Source organism: Tripterygium wilfordii, chromosome 18 (genome assembly GCF_013401445.1).
Source record: "Tripterygium wilfordii isolate XIE 37 chromosome 18, ASM1340144v1, whole genome shotgun sequence".
Lineage (NCBI taxonomy): Eukaryota > Viridiplantae > Streptophyta > Magnoliopsida > Celastrales > Celastraceae > Tripterygium > Tripterygium wilfordii.
In genome coordinates this window covers 12314581-12331234 of record NC_052249.1, presented here as the reverse complement: position 1 = coordinate 12331234, position 16654 = coordinate 12314581, and the positions used below count along the sequence as shown (strand labels likewise).

The 16654-nt window shown below is 37.5% G+C and overlaps 1 protein-coding gene and 2 long non-coding RNA genes across 6 annotated transcripts; 1 reads left to right on the top strand and 2 right to left on the bottom strand.

The window, feature by feature from the left end:
* Positions 1-1081: 1081 nt before the first annotated feature.
* LOC119983678 lies at positions 1082-6072 on the top strand. Of its 4 annotated transcripts, none has more exons than XR_005464698.1 (7): positions 1082-1836; positions 2048-2142; positions 2303-2397; positions 2703-2744; positions 2902-3223; positions 4142-4210; positions 5271-6072. It is a non-coding gene; the product is annotated as an uncharacterized LOC119983678 (long non-coding RNA). The 4 variants fall into 4 exon arrangements; XR_005464696.1 differs by lacking the exon at positions 2703-2744 and having other exon boundaries at positions 1095-1570; positions 1691-1836; XR_005464697.1 differs by lacking the exon at positions 2703-2744 and having other exon boundaries at positions 1096-1570; positions 1752-1836.
* Positions 6073-7593: 1521 nt separating this feature from the next.
* Positions 7594-12106, bottom strand: LOC119983313. Its single transcript, XR_005464600.1, has 6 exons — positions 11622-12106; positions 11146-11201; positions 10981-11039; positions 9681-9779; positions 9088-9215; positions 7594-8184 (listed from the first exon to the last, which is right to left on the bottom strand). It is a non-coding gene; the product is annotated as an uncharacterized LOC119983313 (long non-coding RNA).
* Positions 12107-13911: 1805 nt separating this feature from the next.
* Positions 13912-16037, bottom strand: LOC119984854 (BAG family molecular chaperone regulator 1-like). The gene is made up of 4 exons (XM_038828983.1): positions 15184-16037; positions 14843-15099; positions 14611-14757; positions 13912-14520 (listed from the first exon to the last, which is right to left on the bottom strand). Exons 1-4 carry the CDS (start codon positions 15410-15412, stop codon positions 14152-14154), a joined length of 1002 nt encoding a protein of 333 aa, XP_038684911.1. The 5' UTR covers positions 15413-16037; the 3' UTR covers positions 13912-14151.
* Between the last annotated feature and the right edge of the window lie 617 nt (positions 16038-16654).

Here is a 16654-nt window from a genome sequence, read left to right as displayed (position 1 = left end):
ATCAGATTCTTTTCCATAAAGCAACCGCGCCATGCCGCCATCTCCTTTTATGTTTTCGGGTAAAAAAGCACAATGTGACTTAAAGGAAGATTTTATACACATATATATATATATTGTCATTTTCGAAAGAATGTACGTGGACCACTCTTAAAAGGCTAAAGGTATACTGCGGGATAATGGCAAACATCAGAGGTGGTGGCATCCTCTTATGGAGACCGGAGGAAGTACGATGCGAAGCATTACGTCCGAAGAACATGTTAGAAATTCAAGCCCACACATCAACAAATATTGTCCATGTTGGGCATGAGTTTGCACGAGTTTGTTATTTTTAACCGTCTCTGAAGTACTTAGGCTCCAAAAACGTGTTTGTTATGTGAGAATGCTTGAATTTTGCTTATATATCACTCGGTTGGTTTGTGTCAATCCGATGTGAGGCTACACATTTTTACATATATAACAAATGATGGACTTGGAGATCCAGGATTGGAAGTCTTCTGTTTGTGAGACGTCGTTATCACTATAACAGCTGAAGGCTAATTCCACTATAACAGCTGAAGGCTAATTCCGTATCAACTTTGATGTTCTAAATTATGATTCCAAGTAACAATCTCATATAATTTTTTAACAGATGTACAAACTCAATGCCACTTGAGTATTAATCTATACGTATAATCGCGTAAGAATAATTTTTTTTGTTGAAGGCGAGTCCCCTTCCTAGCTTATAATACGGATATACCAACCATTTTGCGAAGCCCAAAAAAGGTGCTACTTATGGGTTTAGCTGCCTTGTAGTTGGCCTCTTTTGTTTGCATTTCTCATAAAGAAGGCATCTAATGTTCTTTTTAGGTGATTTATCTTAGGCTCATCAAAGGCCCAATGAGACTAAGAGTCTGAACACCTGAAGCCCATTAGTAAGCCAGTGGAGCGGTGCCTACTGCATTGGCTAATGCAGTAATGCTATTTATAAGTGGGCCGCAACAGGTCGGACTTTACTGGTGCAAACTTTCTCAGCCGAGTACGTAGATCTCTACAAATTCTTGGCCCAACCCAAGAAAGTTCGCTCCTTTCTTGGCCGCAGATTTCATCCTAGTCAGTGAAGGTGAAAGGTAGAACGCTTCTGCAGGATCAACATTTTTAAATCCTTATTTTTTCGGCAATTGGAGTCTCGATCCCGCCTTTTAGCAGACAACAGCTCGACTATTTTCATTACCTGAAGTTGTGCATTGCGCTCCTCTAGGGTTTCTCTGTTTCTTCTCTCCTCCACAATCTATACACTCTGAGCTTCCCTCACACATTCTGTGCCGACTTTGATCTCTCGTTGAAACCGAGAATTTGGACTTGGTAACTGCCTTCATGGACCGACTCTCTGTTCGTGGCATCTCTCCCTCCGATCATCTCATCTCAATCTCCCTCCTCCGAAAACAGGATGCAATTGTTCTCTCTCCGCGCAGGCAACGGGAGGCGATGCACGAAAGAATAGCTCAATAAATCTCTTGTTCGAGCAGGATCTTCGAGTCCATGATCAACCGGGCCTTATAGCCGCCTTCTAATATCAGTCCGTTGTTCTCTGGTTCGTATTCTTCCTCTGGTTTGTTTTATATTCCTCTTTTTTTCCCCCTGTGTTTTGAGGTTTTTTTTTTATTTTTATGTTTTTCTTTGTCGTCAACTCTATTCTCTCGCTAAAACCTAGAATTTGAATTCCGTTACCTCTCTCGCTGTCACGCGCTCTCTCTTTCCCAATCTCATAATAGAAGCAGGATCTCCGACGATTATCCGGACCTTGTTGCCCCTCCGAGAGAATCTCGCCGTGGTTGCTGGATCACCGAATTCTTTCCGGTACTTATGCTTCTTCTGCTTTGTCTTATACTCCTTTCTGCGTTTTCCATCACCTGATTCTTTCTGGTGCGTATGCTGTTTCTGCTTTGTTATTATGTATGTTCTTTTTTCCTCTTTTTTTTTCCCTTCCCTTTCGTGTTTTTAGGTCTCTTCGTCCGTCAATTGTTTTTAGGTTTTCTTTGTTGTTCGACCGTTTTGTTTCACCTTTTAGGAAGGATCCGACCATCGGGCCCTGTAGCTGCCTTGTGGTCGCCTGGAAGCAGGCCGTGGTTCCTCTCTGCGTCTTCCATAGCCTGATCCTTTCTGGTGCGTTTGCTTCTTCTGCTTTGGATTACATATTAATTCCTGATTTTGATGATAAGGCTCAAGGACAAGTAGAACTGAATTTGGCATAGTACATACACTGTGCTGTGTGTTGTGTGTTGTGGTTTTCTTTGTTGTTAGACTGCTTTGTTTCTCCTTTCAGGAAGGATCCGACCATCGGGCCCTGTAGCTGCCTTGTGGTCGCCTGGAAGCAGGCCGCGGTTCCTCTCCGTGTCTTCCATCGCCTGATCCATTCTGGTGCGTGTGCTTCTTCTGCTTTGGATTACATATTAATTCCTGATTTTGATGATAAGACTCAAGGACAAGTAGAACTGAATTTGGCAGAGTATATACACTGTGCTATGTGTTGTCAATCCCTACTGTTTGTAATTTCAAACTTCTTACGCTAACCGTGCCTTCAACATCTTGTTACGAATATACAATACTCATTGATGTTGAACAGGCCTAAAGATATTATTGATTCTTTGTTCTTTTGGTGATACCTTATTGGGAAAAAAAAACTAATTTTATTTCCTGTACCCTGGATTTTTTCTTCTAATAAGGGTTTTGGCGGGGATCTGCATAACACTGCCCTGAGATCAATGGTATCTTGCAAATGAACTTAACCTGCTTGTATTTTATGTACAATGATTCCGAAAGAGTGCCTTTTGAAGGATGAAAGAACGACCTTTGATAGCCTACATGCTATCAATATTTTCTTGTCCCATAAGGAATCTCATTTAAGATTTATTCCTTTGCAAGGTGCATGACATATTACACATTGCTAAAACTTGGGAGGGAGCTTGGTTTGCTACAGTGAACTAGAAGGATAGTGTGTTTTGAAATGATCAAGTATAGGAAAGACAGAAATGCTGGTTCTCTCTCTCTCTCTCTCTCTCTCTCTCTCTCTCTCCCCGGATGGTGACCAGTCTCTGTTACGGCAGCAGTTGATATGGAGGTGCTGCATAAATCGTGGAGCCAATTCTATAGGATATGGAGATAGAATGGCCATTTAATTCAGATTCGGCTGTAAACTGCATCCATTTGTTTGGTTGTTAGTTTCTTTAAGGACTGTTTCTACCGGGTATATCTCATTCAAAGTTCCTGCCTTGTCACTATTTAAGAGAAATACTTGACCAATTTTTTTAAAATTTTTTTTTATTTGTAACCTTCCACTAAAAACTTATCATTTTCAGCTCACATCTGTTGGTCATGAAGGTCCAGCTATTCTTCTTGTGCATTGTTTTGGTACTTTAACAGTATAGATGAAGGCAGATATTCTCTCAGCTAGTGCTGAACTCATAAATGCATGGTTATAGTAACGACTTTCATTTTGACGACGAGAAATCTTTGCTTTAGATCTCCTTATTCGGATGTTTAAGTTGTTTGCTTGGAGAGCTGTACTTTTGGAATAAATAATCTCTTAAGACCATATGCCATATATAGTTATTGATATTTTGGTAATGAATACTGTATTATGTCATATTGAATCAATCTCTTTGAATAGCTTGTGAAGTAGTAGTCTTATCTCGGTTGTAATACTGAGATTGTTATCCAATAAATGTAAAATTGGAAATGATCATGGTTTGTTGCCTTGACAAGCATAAAGGAGTACTGAGTACAGTATTTGTTGAAAAGAGTAAAAATGCAGATGAAAGATTAAACCAACTGTGTCAAAAAGAAATGTGGTATGTGCATTCACGCACACCTTGTAAATATTTGTTAACCTTGCTTTGACATGTTTCATAACTAGAAAGAATTTTTTGAATATTTGAACTTTATATTTTTTTATCACACTTTATTTGGGAATTCTAGTGGACATGTAGCTGAAAAAAGAAAAGAAAAAGAAGAAGAAGCAAAGCTGTTTGATTTTCTTTTCAAGTTCTCCGTTTATTTATACTAATTTTCGTTCATGACATGAGCAATTAGATTTATGTTAATTATGCTGATTTTACCTTGTCATCTCTCAAGGAAAATTGACCTTTTGATTTTGTTATTGCAGTTTCTTCTGCCACCACACCCCTTATTCAAGTCAACATATCACACATTGGTTATTATGGATTTCTGTAAGGTAACATTCAAGCTTTTAGTTACTCATTTTGGATTCCTGTGTCAGTTGTAGACATTCAATTTAATTCACAAGCATAATCAGTTTAGAAACCACTACAGTTTATCATATTAAGTATGATTTTTTTATTGTTAGTCTCTTCCTGGTGCCCTTCTTGAGTGATAGCTGGAGCTGTTTGTTGCCTTTTTGAGAAAATAACTGACTTTGATATTGATTGTTGAATAAGGCTATTCCTCGGGTTTTGTAAGTCTAGACTGTTAAATCTTGTTCACTTATATCCATTTAAAGAAAGCAATAAAAGTGCCTAGGAATCCTGTGAATACTGTTGCCATAGACAATCATATAGGTATCTTTCGGGACCTATATCAAGACTGTTGAGTATCAAGTTTGGTAAAGTGTAGAAGTTAGTTCTAGAATAGTTTAAATTAAATATTTCTGAAGTAATCAGGGGAACATTGTCGAATTTGCATAATGTAGCTATATACTAGGTCGATGAAATTGAATTGGTACCTTATTATGTGAAGGTCGCTTTGAGAAATCACTCGGTTTCAAAGTAATGCAGAAGTTATAGTGAGCTAATTAGCTAAAGTTATACCCAAAAAAAATATATATAATAAGCTAAAGTAGTTATAAATTCGAAAATATTTCTCCAATCCAGATTGGAATGATTTGGTAAATGAGTTTGAGCCCTCAAAGAAAATGTCGCATATTTTCATCTGGTAGTTCCGCCAGAGCTGGTGTTAGCAAGCCAAGCTTTTTGTTGAACAATATGAGTGGCAGAAAGTGCTGAAAGTAGAAAATGCTTTACGTCAGTGGGAAATGTCTAAATTTTATGGGGTGATCGTACATGTCTCAATTGCGAAGGAGATTTCGCGTGAGCTCAACTCAGACTGTTAGACATCATTTTGATTTGGAAACCTGTTTCCAAGATCTAAACCTCCCAGATTGATCCTGTTTGCATAGTTTGATCCATGTAACTTGATTGAACCCCGGTGATTTTGTTCCCTTGTCCAGTATATTTGTGATTATCTCCTTTTTATTATCTTATATTTTCAATCTCCAGGTCCTTAGAAAAAATATAGAAAAAGAAGAGGATGCATCTGTTCCGGAACTCGTTAGAGGACAAGGAGGTTCTTCTTGTTCGAGCACTAGATGAAATGGAGGTAACTAATAGTAAAAATAATTGCTGATATTTTTTGCCTGTAGCTTGTCCTGTGTGCACAATCTATTTAGTAATACGAAAAATGTTTTTTGTCCTTTCATGTTGGAGTTATGCATAAGTGCTGTTTTATATCAATAGTTAGAGCCATTGCCATTTTGCCTGCTTGTGTTTTGTATCCCTGTGCTCATTAGTATTGGAAATAAAGTACAGTACTATTATTCCGTGCCCTAAGGACGCTGGATTATGCACAAGAAGTATTTGGTCTCTCACTTCCTCTTAATCTTATCATTTTGGAAATTAGGAATTCAAGGACACATGGATTTTTTCTCTGTTTCTTGTCAGTGACTGATCATTCATATATATATTTTGCCTGAATGAGTTCTGGTTGGTTTGTTTAATTATTGGTAGGGTATGAAACTCGTGGACTTTTTTATATTGTTTCTTGTTGGTGACTGATAGTTCATATATATTGCCTAAATGAATTCTGGTTTGTTGGTTTAGTTACTGGTTGGGTATGAAACACTTGGACTTTTTTTCCAATGTTTCTTGTTGTTGAGTGGTTGTGCGTATATTTTTTGCCTGAATGAGTTCTGGTTCTTTGGTTTAATAACATTGATCAGATGAATTTCTGATATTTATGGTTTTTTTTTGTTTGTTAATATTTGCGATATTTATGATAAACTTCCTTCAAACGGTTGGTTTATTCTTTTTTTCGGTGGTTTTTGCACTTCTAGTCTTGGTACAAAAAAATCGGCGATCTTTACCCTTGCTCCTACACAAACGGGTAATGTTTGTGTCCAGTTCACCAAGCTATTTGGGCTCATGGCCCACAGCTCTCTTTACTTTTTGAACCCATTTTAATTGGGCAGGATTGTTGGCCCAAATTAATTGGTCTATTTAAAAGCAACTCGGGTGCAACTCATTTGGGCTTACTTCATATTTTAGTAGGCCAATGTCTATATTCTCTTTTCAAAAAAATTACATTTGGGTTGAAATTAGGTACAAAAGTTTTGCATCCCGCCCTAAATTTGAGCCCGGTTATATTTTTCAGAGGCTACTAAACTTATTAGGCCACGTGACGAGTCTAAAAGAAGTGGGCCCAATAAGACGGGCCCAAATTGGACGGCAAAAGTTAACAGTGCCCAGTAAGAGGCCCAAATGTCTTGCGCCCAATAGGCAAGGCCCAAATTAACTCAGCCCCAGTTTTCTGGGCCCAATAAGGCAGAAGCAAATGTACTTGGCCCAATTGGACCAGCCCTAATGAACTTAGCCCAATAAGCCATGCCCAAATGAACCTGGCCCAAAAGGACGTGTCCGAATAAACTGGGCCCAATTAGACTCGGCCCAATTAGACAGGCCCAATGAACGGAAACACTGAACTGGGCCAATTCCACTGGCGTAAATGAGCTTGGCCCAATTGACTGGGCCGAATTTAATAGGCCCATTTGAATTGGGCCCAATACGACCGGCCCATGTAATAACTTGCGGGCTTTTTTAAAGATCAGTTCACCGACTTTTTTAAAGGGAACATTAATCACCCTTAAATTTATTAAAAACATCCCAATTTTGGTTAACCATCCCCTTATAAAAATCAATTGACAGAATGTCTTTAATAAACTTAGAGATATGACTAAAATTTACCTTTTAAAGATCATATTTTCTTCAAAGACCATTACAATCGGGATCTAAGCTCAATCGAATCCAGTTGGAGGCTCATTTAATCTTTGGATCCTTGCCGACTTATATAGTCAGAGGCCTTTCCTCTTGATTAGGAGTAACGACATTAATTAAGCTTGGGCTTAAAGCCATTCTACTTGGGCTCTATGTTCCTTTAGCCAATCCAATTGGTTCTACGTTCACCAAGCAAAACCACAAGGAAAATTTTTAGATGCGCGAAACTTCTTGGGTTTGAAGCAATCAATGAACCAATCCAACTTTGTTTTGGAAGTTAAAGCCATACCCAGTGGGGCAAACATTCAATTCTGGCTGATATTTACCAGAAAGTGTAATATAGATAGGGTTATGGTTTTGATTAGAACCGGAACCACCCAAGGCCTTATCTAAAGGCTTAAAACTACCATTAACTGGACTAGTGGTATGAGATTTCTCCAGAACCACACAATTAAAAGCGTAATATTCATCTGCAGTAATAAAATACCAACCGGAAAAAAAAAAAAAAGCAAAAAAGAAAACTGGTATGCTGATGCCATCCAAAATAATCCCAAGGACCAAAGAAAAGAACACTCAAATTTAATGGAAGAAAGCCATGGGGACGTGGACTGAACAGTCCACCCCAAAAACAAATTGTCAGAAATAATGGTTTGTGAAAATCCATGAAACCACTAATGTTATGCCAGTAAGAAACAAGTATACTACCCAATTCTGATGTAAACAGGCATGACACTCATGCTACTAGACACACAAAAATTGTGTAATTGCCTACACCTACATGACCCTCTCACCATAAGAAAACAAAATAAAAAGTATGATGGCCTCTACCGATTATATTTCTGTGGACAATTAACGAACCCTTATTAATCTAACCTTTTCACACTACTGATATTTCACAAACATCAGCTCATCTTTTACTAATTTTCCTGCAGCGGTCATTGAATGTTTAAATGTATTCAAAAAAATGCAGAGAGCAATTTAAATGGATTTTAAAAAAGACGAGAGGTGTGATGATGCCCCCTTGGACACCAACCAACCACAGCACCAAAAAGAAAAAGGGAAAGGAGAATATGAAATGTCAAAGTTGCAGTATTTCACTCACTCAAAAGAGGTTTGAAGAGCTAAGTCGAATGCCATTCAGGTTCTGTAAAGAAAAATGAAGCTTGATTAACATAAAGTTGAAAACACGAGGCACTGTGAATTGTTCAGCAGTCAAATAAATGCTGTGGTTGAGAATAAGGAAAGGAAAGGACATCAATACTCATGAAACCAAGTTTCTACTTCCCAGTGGTTGCGTATCACTACTGATGAACTATGCAACCCTAAACCATTGCAGATTGGGACCACAGCTTGCAGAGGCACCAAACTAAAGCCAACTCAAGCAAGTAAAGGCACAAAATAGATTTCATGAGATCTAAATAGCATCACACTTGTACAGTATTCAGATATAATCTTAAGATGCAGTAGGTAAATGTAGCCTCCATTCCCATTATTAAAAGTGACTACTAAGAAAACTTGGTGGCATGCATTCAGGTTATATTCTAGCACAAACCATGTATTTAGGTTATATTCCAGGAATTGAAACTATGACCTCTAGGTTGCACCCCTTTAGCTCTACCATTGGGTCACATGTTCACCTATAAAAGGTAAAGATAAACCCATGCACAAAGCTCCCATAGTGGGCGGGGTCGGGGACATACAGGATGCACGCAGACTTTATCCCCACATAATATATGGAGATGACGTTTCCAGGAGAACCTAAATCAATAAATTCCCTGACTACATTTTTCTCCACTAAAATTCTTTTATTTTTGAGCTCAAGCTCTGGTCGATTAGTACTTGTTCTAATATTTTCGATTATATTAGAATTATGCAATCTGTTTTGTTCTTGGGTTGCACCCCTTGGTGCCGTTAATAAATTTTTTCCATTCAAAAAAAATCCTGGAGGCATAAACTGCCCCATTAACAAGTAAAAAGCTCTAAAATATGAGCCACAATCAGATGGCACCAATGCTTTATGTCCAAATGTTAGCACAGAAGATTATACCTGATACGCCTTGCGCCTGATGATACTGCTCATGTCATGCATAAACTTCACAACACCAGGTGAAGAAGCCGTGAAGAAGCCATATTTAAATTCCCAAGAAATTCAGCATAAGGTTTGCATTCCAGTATCTGCAATTCCAAATTCAAATTAATGACTTATCCACCGTGGCCTCAATTAGAGGGTCTCAGATGATACAGGGTGTTTTAGAATAAACTGGGATAATAAGTAAATAGGTATTCAGATTTAGTAATTCGCAAAACCCAATTTGCAAGACCAATTACTGTAGCATTTTACAAGAATAAAAAGGCTCATGACTTGAGTTAAGGGAAGGGACCGGAAATGCAAACATGGAATATTTAACAGCTGCCGAGACTTCTTGCTCCCTCTAACTCAGAATACAATAAAACTAGATGACTAATTGTATCATTTGGTAGATGCAACATTAATGAGCCAAGTTCAAGCTGGAAAGACTACAATTGCAATCAAGTTCCTTGGTTGAGATATTATTTTTTGACAGAGCACTAACAGAAAATGGTTCTACTCACATACTCGATACTTCAATTTGAAAATTAGAATGATAGAGTTTGCATAACCTTTTGGAATTCTTTAGTTTTACATTCCCCGCACAGACTGATCTTCCAACATCCCTCTTCAACTTAACTTCTACACTTTACGAATGACATACTGTAAACCTACAACATAAACCAGGAGGAATAGCCGATTAAAGATGGAGACAAATTTATCTGCTAAAGAAATAAGACGAGTTCAATTGAGCACATAGGTAAAATTCTCTATGGTTAAGAAGATGAGACAATATTAATAAGATGTTGTCATAAGATAATCATGTGAACTCAAAAGGTATAGACTGCCCCCGATTCACCCAAATCAAGTAATTTAAAATACCAACACAGATTTGTTGAGCTTCTTCATTGAGCTGCCACATCTTTTAAGGAAAAAAAGAAAAGTCATTCTTGGTGATCTAAGAACATTCCTTGCGTGGAGAAACCTCATATTTTCTTGATCAACATATTATTTGTATACAACGTATTATACACATTAAGATAACACATGGCAGCAATAAAACACACCAGAGTGATTACTGGAAATAGCTAAAGAGAATCTATAAATATGCATTAATGGAAATATAGAACTCTAATCAAATTTCACTACGAAGAGTATCAGAAAATTCTATTTCAAATTGATGAAATATATTGAATGCCAGTAAATACATAATAAAATCTCACAATGTAGCGTTTTTTAAGAAAATTCTAATAGAAAGATCAACAAAAATCCCTAAAACATGTTCATACAAACTAACAATGCATAAAACATTTTCATACAAACTTGCTTTCAGCTACAAACTAAGCTCAGTAAACATAATCAAAATTAGGCGCATTGCATAAATAATCCATTTAGTATATGTAATCAGGTACCTTGTGCCATTTCAACCAAGGAAATTTAGTAAGCTTCACAAAGGATTCTCAATCCCATATGCTTCATTTTCTAGTGGTAGGCTTAAATATTAATAAAAAATTTCATTTAGTTTAGTATTTTATTAAAGAAAAAGTGCAACAATACAGAGTACTTTTAGTTCAAGGATATTGAACCGTAGCACTCTCCTCCTGATTATGTAATGACCCACTGAAAAGATCAGTCGGTCACAGCCTAAGTTGAATCTAATTCTAGTTTAAATGCACATTTTGCTCTAACAAAGAAATCACATCCCATCAACCCCTCACACACATTTTCTGCCAACTGACAGGCCATCTATATCTTGTCCCCACAAGCCATGTAGATACATGGAAATGCATGCTATAACAATCATGAGGAATGTGTTTCTTGTCACAAAAACATAAGCAATCAGACTACAAAAAAGATGAGATAACTGATCACCTCACAGGCAGATGGTCATTCATCCTCACTGATGTTTGCTAGCCTCACTGAAAAATTCCCTGGTACACAAACAAAAACAGCATGCCAATGAGGAATACACGTAATTGACATACACACGCACCCCGATACATACACATTCTATTGAAAATGCAACTTAAAACTCACCAAGAGAACATCATTCTATGCCTACAAGATTCCAGAGAATCAACAATAAAATCAACCTACAAAACCAAAAAACTCAACCACTCGTATTACCAATGAAATTTTAAAAAAAAATACAACTAAAGAAAAAGGTGAAATACAAACATAAAGACGCAAATATAATCCGTAAGGAAGAGCCCTCCGTTTCTGAAGTGTTCATCCATGGCTTGAATAATTACAGCATATGAAGTTATTCCACTTATGTAATTAACCAGCGCGCTAAACCTAATCAAAATTAATATTCAAGCAGGCAAAGAAATGAAAACAAAAGTAAATCATCTATAAGAACCTGAGTTCATCATAGCTACCAAGGAATTATTCGGAGCTATTATAGGCGTAAACGAATATTGAAAATCCTCAATTTCAAGTTACTTAGTAGTGATTTAAGACACAGACGTTTTGCACTCTTTTCCAGATTTTTTTTCCCCAATTGTTTGTACCTTTCAACGTCTTCCGCGACGAAACGGTAAGCCTATGGACTCTTCAAGTGGCGACAACCGTAGAGCCTAATCGCTTCTGCAAGGCTCTGGCGAGAGAAGGAAAACGGCAGATCCTGGAAACATCCGAATCGCAAAAATTTTCGAGGAATCGAGGTCGGAGGCAGTCCTGCGGATAACGCTTTCCATTTCTCGGCGGCTTCAGCGGGGATGGTCCGCTGAAGTATCTAGAAACTCCGAAGGACGCTTCATTCAGAACTGAAGGCATCGTTGTCTTGCTTCTGAAGTTAGCGGGAGAAGAGGAGAGGAAACGAAGAACGTTCGAATGGAGGAGATGAGATGCCAAAGCGAGAGAGACCGTGTGATTGTGAAACGCGTGTTTGGAATTGGAGGTTCTCTCGTTTAAACTTCGAGTGATCGCTTCATCATAAGAATCACATCTGAAGTCGGTCAGGGATTGGAAAGCAAGTGGACCCCACGTGCACCCCAAAAGTTTCGAACTTGCTTTTGTCCCTAAATCCTAATAGTAATATTTTTATCAGAAAATAGACCTTCATAGGCCCAACCTTGTTTATAAAGCCCATTTACGAAAAAGGTTGCGAGTCCGGCCCACCTGCAAAGTTAACAGTTAACACCTTCTGTCCATATTCCACATATTATATTGTTAAGTACTTTGGTTAGATGTTTTACGTAATAATAACAAAGTAGTCTGGCTTGATTTCTCCTCTCCTTTCTCCACTATTTTTCTTTCTCAAGTTCTTATTAAAAAATAATAATATGGACATCCAATTATACAATTGTTCTTCGTCCCACTCTGTATACCAAAAATAAATAAATAAATAATTGGGACAAGTATACATTGCGTTCAACTTGGCTCCTTGTTAGAAGTTCCACGTCATATTCACAAGAATAGGATAACCTAAAGCAGAAAATATAAGTGATATGAATGGGGGTGTGGATATTCAACACTCCTTTCCTTAGCCGCAGATTTCGTCTTCATAGCTGAAGGAGAAAGCCAGAAAGGGGAAGGAGCTCATAGATGCCATTATGTGGGTAGTTAACAATTCGAAATGATACAAAGTTACTGGTATATATTTGATATTTCTTTACTATATCATTTAAGGAAAATGAATGAGATAAATGTGCTCTTATTTGCCAAAAGCCCATATTTTCTATTTACATGAATCTTCTTTGTTTTGTTATGGCACAAGAGAGAGAAGCTACAATGGTGACTGGGAGAATGATGGCCACTATCCAGCCAGATTTCAAGTCACATATATAGTGTAGTGTCACTGTGTCAGTTCTAGTAGTAGGCTAGTAGCTAGTAACACTTGGTTGCAATGTATTTTATTTTATTTTTCTACTGTACTTGTGAGCTGAGAAATGCTTTTGTTTTGGTAGTAACAGTTCGAATTCTGCCGTCATTTTTGCTTTTAAAAAAAAAATCAAATTGCATTAACTTTTGCCTTTCAACTTAAGAATCCTCAAGAATCTTCCTGGGACAGGATCATTTAAAGTAAATGAATGAGATAGTTGCTCTAGTATTTGCCAAAGACCTTTATTTTCTATCGACAAATTTGCTCATCAGTATTCTTTACGTGTCATTTACATGTTAATGATTGAAGACGATTACCTTTCACCTTTTCGATTTCTTTTTGTGATTTGGTGCAAGTGTACTCCTCTCTCTGGAAACCCAGTAGGGGATTCAAGTATCAAACAAATATCATGTCCGAGTAGAAATGATTTGGTAACCCAACATGATTGAAATAACACATGCCTTTGTTAACCTGCAACTTCCCTGCCTGGGGAAGGATTGCGTATCTGGTAGGTTTTGTTGCATAAGGGTAACATAAATCAATAGCGTATATTCTGTGAGTCAAATTCTCTACCGAACAGACCATAATTATACAGAACAGTTAGTTGTTGGCAATAGTAGGTACCATAGCCTCCAAACATTTATAGGTAGTGGTAGTGGAGAAGAGGGTTTCTTAATTTGGAATTAATGCGTCAATCAAGATTAATCATATCTCCAAAACACATTTACTTTATAAAACGGTTTAAATAATCGAGGGAATCATATCCTCTACACTTTTAGCATACTTGGCTTCAAATAATTGGGTTTTTGGTTGCTTCGATAACCAGAATCCTTTCCATCAACACCACACTTTTTGTCAGTCTGTAGCCTCCAGCGGACACAAGCTATAAAGACCAGCAATTTTCTATGGACCATTATTGTTTAACTAGTAGAGGAAAGATTGCCTCTACTTTCTCGTCTGGTAAAGACCTAATCATCTTACAGTGACAAACATAATCATTGTCAAAACCAGAATCAATACTACAAATGAAGGTGAAAAAAACAACAATCAACAGATTGATTTTCATAATAAGTGGTATTCTAGTGAGCCCATTTATTTCTGTTGGACTGGGGATTGCCAATAAATCTAAATACAGGAAGAATGTAGGAGATATCAAACCAACCGGAGACAATCCCAGCACACACATACAAACACATAACAAATAGTCAACGTACAGCTTAATCAAAGAATTCCCAGTTTGACTTTTGCTGGACTGAATTATTGTTGGCTGAGGAGGATGTAGATGCCGGCGTAGAATCAAATATCTCCCATTTGGTGGTTACAACGACTGGTCCTGATGCTGAGTGCCTCGATGGCTGTTGCTGTTGGTGCTGGTGCTGGTCTTGCTGCTGCTGTTGCTCTTGAACTGGTGTTGGTCTTTGTCCATTTGAATGTCTTAATGGGTGTTCTTGGATCGGGGCGAGTCTTTGGCCTTTCGAATACTTTCTTTGATTCTGCATTGGGATTTGACCTCCATTGCTGTTGGGTGTAGAGTTTTTGATCTTCAACAAGTCTAGAGTTTCAACACACTTTTGCACCCTTCTCGCCTTTACAATGATTTATAGAACATTAATGGAGCTAAGCTTTCTAAAATATAACAATTCAAACAATAACATTGTACAATGATTAAGAAGTACCTGCATTTTCCTCTGTAATTTTGCATCTCCATCAGCCATAATTCCATCCAATTTAAGCAACTGATTCATCAATAGCTCAATCAGAGTGAGCACATCCTTCTCTGCTACTTTCCCACCTTTACTTATAATTGATTCAAGAGCTGAAACCTATATCAATTCAATTCCAAATAACGATCAAACCAATGAGAATAACAAGTTTCAAGGCCTAATTCCTAAGTTTCAAGAAAATTACCTGGCCTGCCAGCCTATCAACCTCCAAACTAATATCGGATATGGACTTGGAAGCTTTCTCCATCTTGGCGTTCTTCCTCATCTCAAGGAACCGTCTCTCCTGGCTAATTGGGTCCTCAACAAGAACAATCTTTGATCGGTCCTTAACACCGGTTGTGTCAAGAAAGGCCTTCGAATCTCTTTCCTTGTCTTTGTATATCAGTTTCTGATCTTGATGGTGCAAACCTGTCGGTCCTGTCAAAATTTTCTTCAATTCCCCTGTAATCCAAAACAGAACATCAATGTTTTCGTTGATTAAAGACAAAATTCAAACTGAATTTAAATAGTTTGAACTCAAATTACCAAATGTAGCTTGAGAACTGATACTGATTTCGTGGTAGATTGACCCGTATTTGACCCTAACTCTAATTGTCGGTGCTGGGGCGGAGCTCCTTTCCGAATCCGGGTTTCGCTTCTGCACCAACATTCCTCCTGGTCTTATCTCCCATTCAGACCCGGACTCGTGGCCAGTGCCGGCTGCACTACCGGTCAATGGAGACAGGACTGTCGGTTTATCCTTCATTCTCATCATCTTCAGAAGTCAATCTGTTTTCTTGCGAAGAAATAAGTGGTGACAAAAATGGCTTCAGATCTCCAGAAACTGAGATTCTTGGCTATCTGTATCAGAAATAAAAGACGCCCATTGGAGACAGAGGCTGGTTGGACTCTGTTTCAAGAAATCTGACTCCAGCATTACACGAGTCCGGCAACAGTCGCCACGCGTACAGTTATAAGAGAGAGAAATAAAGCGAAACCCCTCCAACTTTTTCTTTCTTTGGAGAATCAATGGCCTCTCTTGAAGGAGGGGAAAAAACTTCGAACCCGAGAATCTACAATTCTTGGTCTTCAAGGAAACCAAGTTCAGATCGCGAACAACCAGTGGCTGGAAAAAAATCCCCAGATCTCTTAAACGAAAATGGACCCGGAATCAACCACGAAAACCAAAATCTCAGGCCGAACCCAACAATCTTGAAGTTGCAATTTCTACTAAGAAAGAAACGGAGAAATCAACGTGTAATCATAACACAAGAAAATTGAATTTCTATTTTTTGAAGTCTCTCTGTATTCCCCACCTGTTCGGAGAACTCGGCGAAGAGAGAAAACGAAAAGGAATATAAAATAAAATAAAAACAAAACGAGTGGCCAGCTAACGCATCAGCTCTTTATTCTCTTGAAAACAATATATTTATATGCAATTTAATTGCTTAGTTAAAGTATATTAAACGGCCTCTACGAAAGCCGCCAAAGCTCACGTTTGAAGGGTAAAAGAACAAAACGGAAGAGATGTGGAGAACCTACTCTTAGGTCATGTCTTTCAGCATGCCAAATAGCGGTGACAAAAAATTCGATTATGGGTTGGATAAAAGTATGTATTTATAAAATATTTACATATTTGGACATTAATTTGGATTAAATTTTGAACGTATTTAATTGATTAAATTTAGATTGATTTAAATCCTGACAAATAAATCAGACAATAATCTAATATAAGTTAGGGTTTAAACAAGTAAATCAAATTAAATTTATATGTTTGGATTCGGATCCAGTTTTAAATCAAAAAAAAAATAAATTGTGTTTAAACTCATATTTTGGACATATAATTTATGTATAAACTTTAAAATAATACTTGAAATTCCCAAAAGACCCCATTTAATGTGAAGTAACCCCTACATGTGTATTTATAATCCATGACTATTTTAATACCACATAGATTTAAAACCCTATTTAATATGAAGTATTGGATGTGAAGTAAACTCTATATGCGTATTTATAA

Excerpts from the sequence above, each read along its gene's own strand:
- LOC119984854 (XM_038828983.1), bottom strand. The coding sequence starts at position 15,412 with ATGATGAGAATGAAGGATAAACCGACAGTCCTGTCTCCATTGACCGGT. Across the intron at positions 15,100-15,183 it reads CAGTTCTCAAGCTACATTTG|GGGAATTGAAGAAAATTTTG; the intron begins GTAATTTGAGTT and ends TTTGGATTACAG. Across the intron at positions 14,521-14,610 it reads AATTACAGAGGAAAATGCAG|GCGAGAAGGGTGCAAAAGTG; the intron begins GTACTTCTTAAT and ends ATCATTGTAAAG.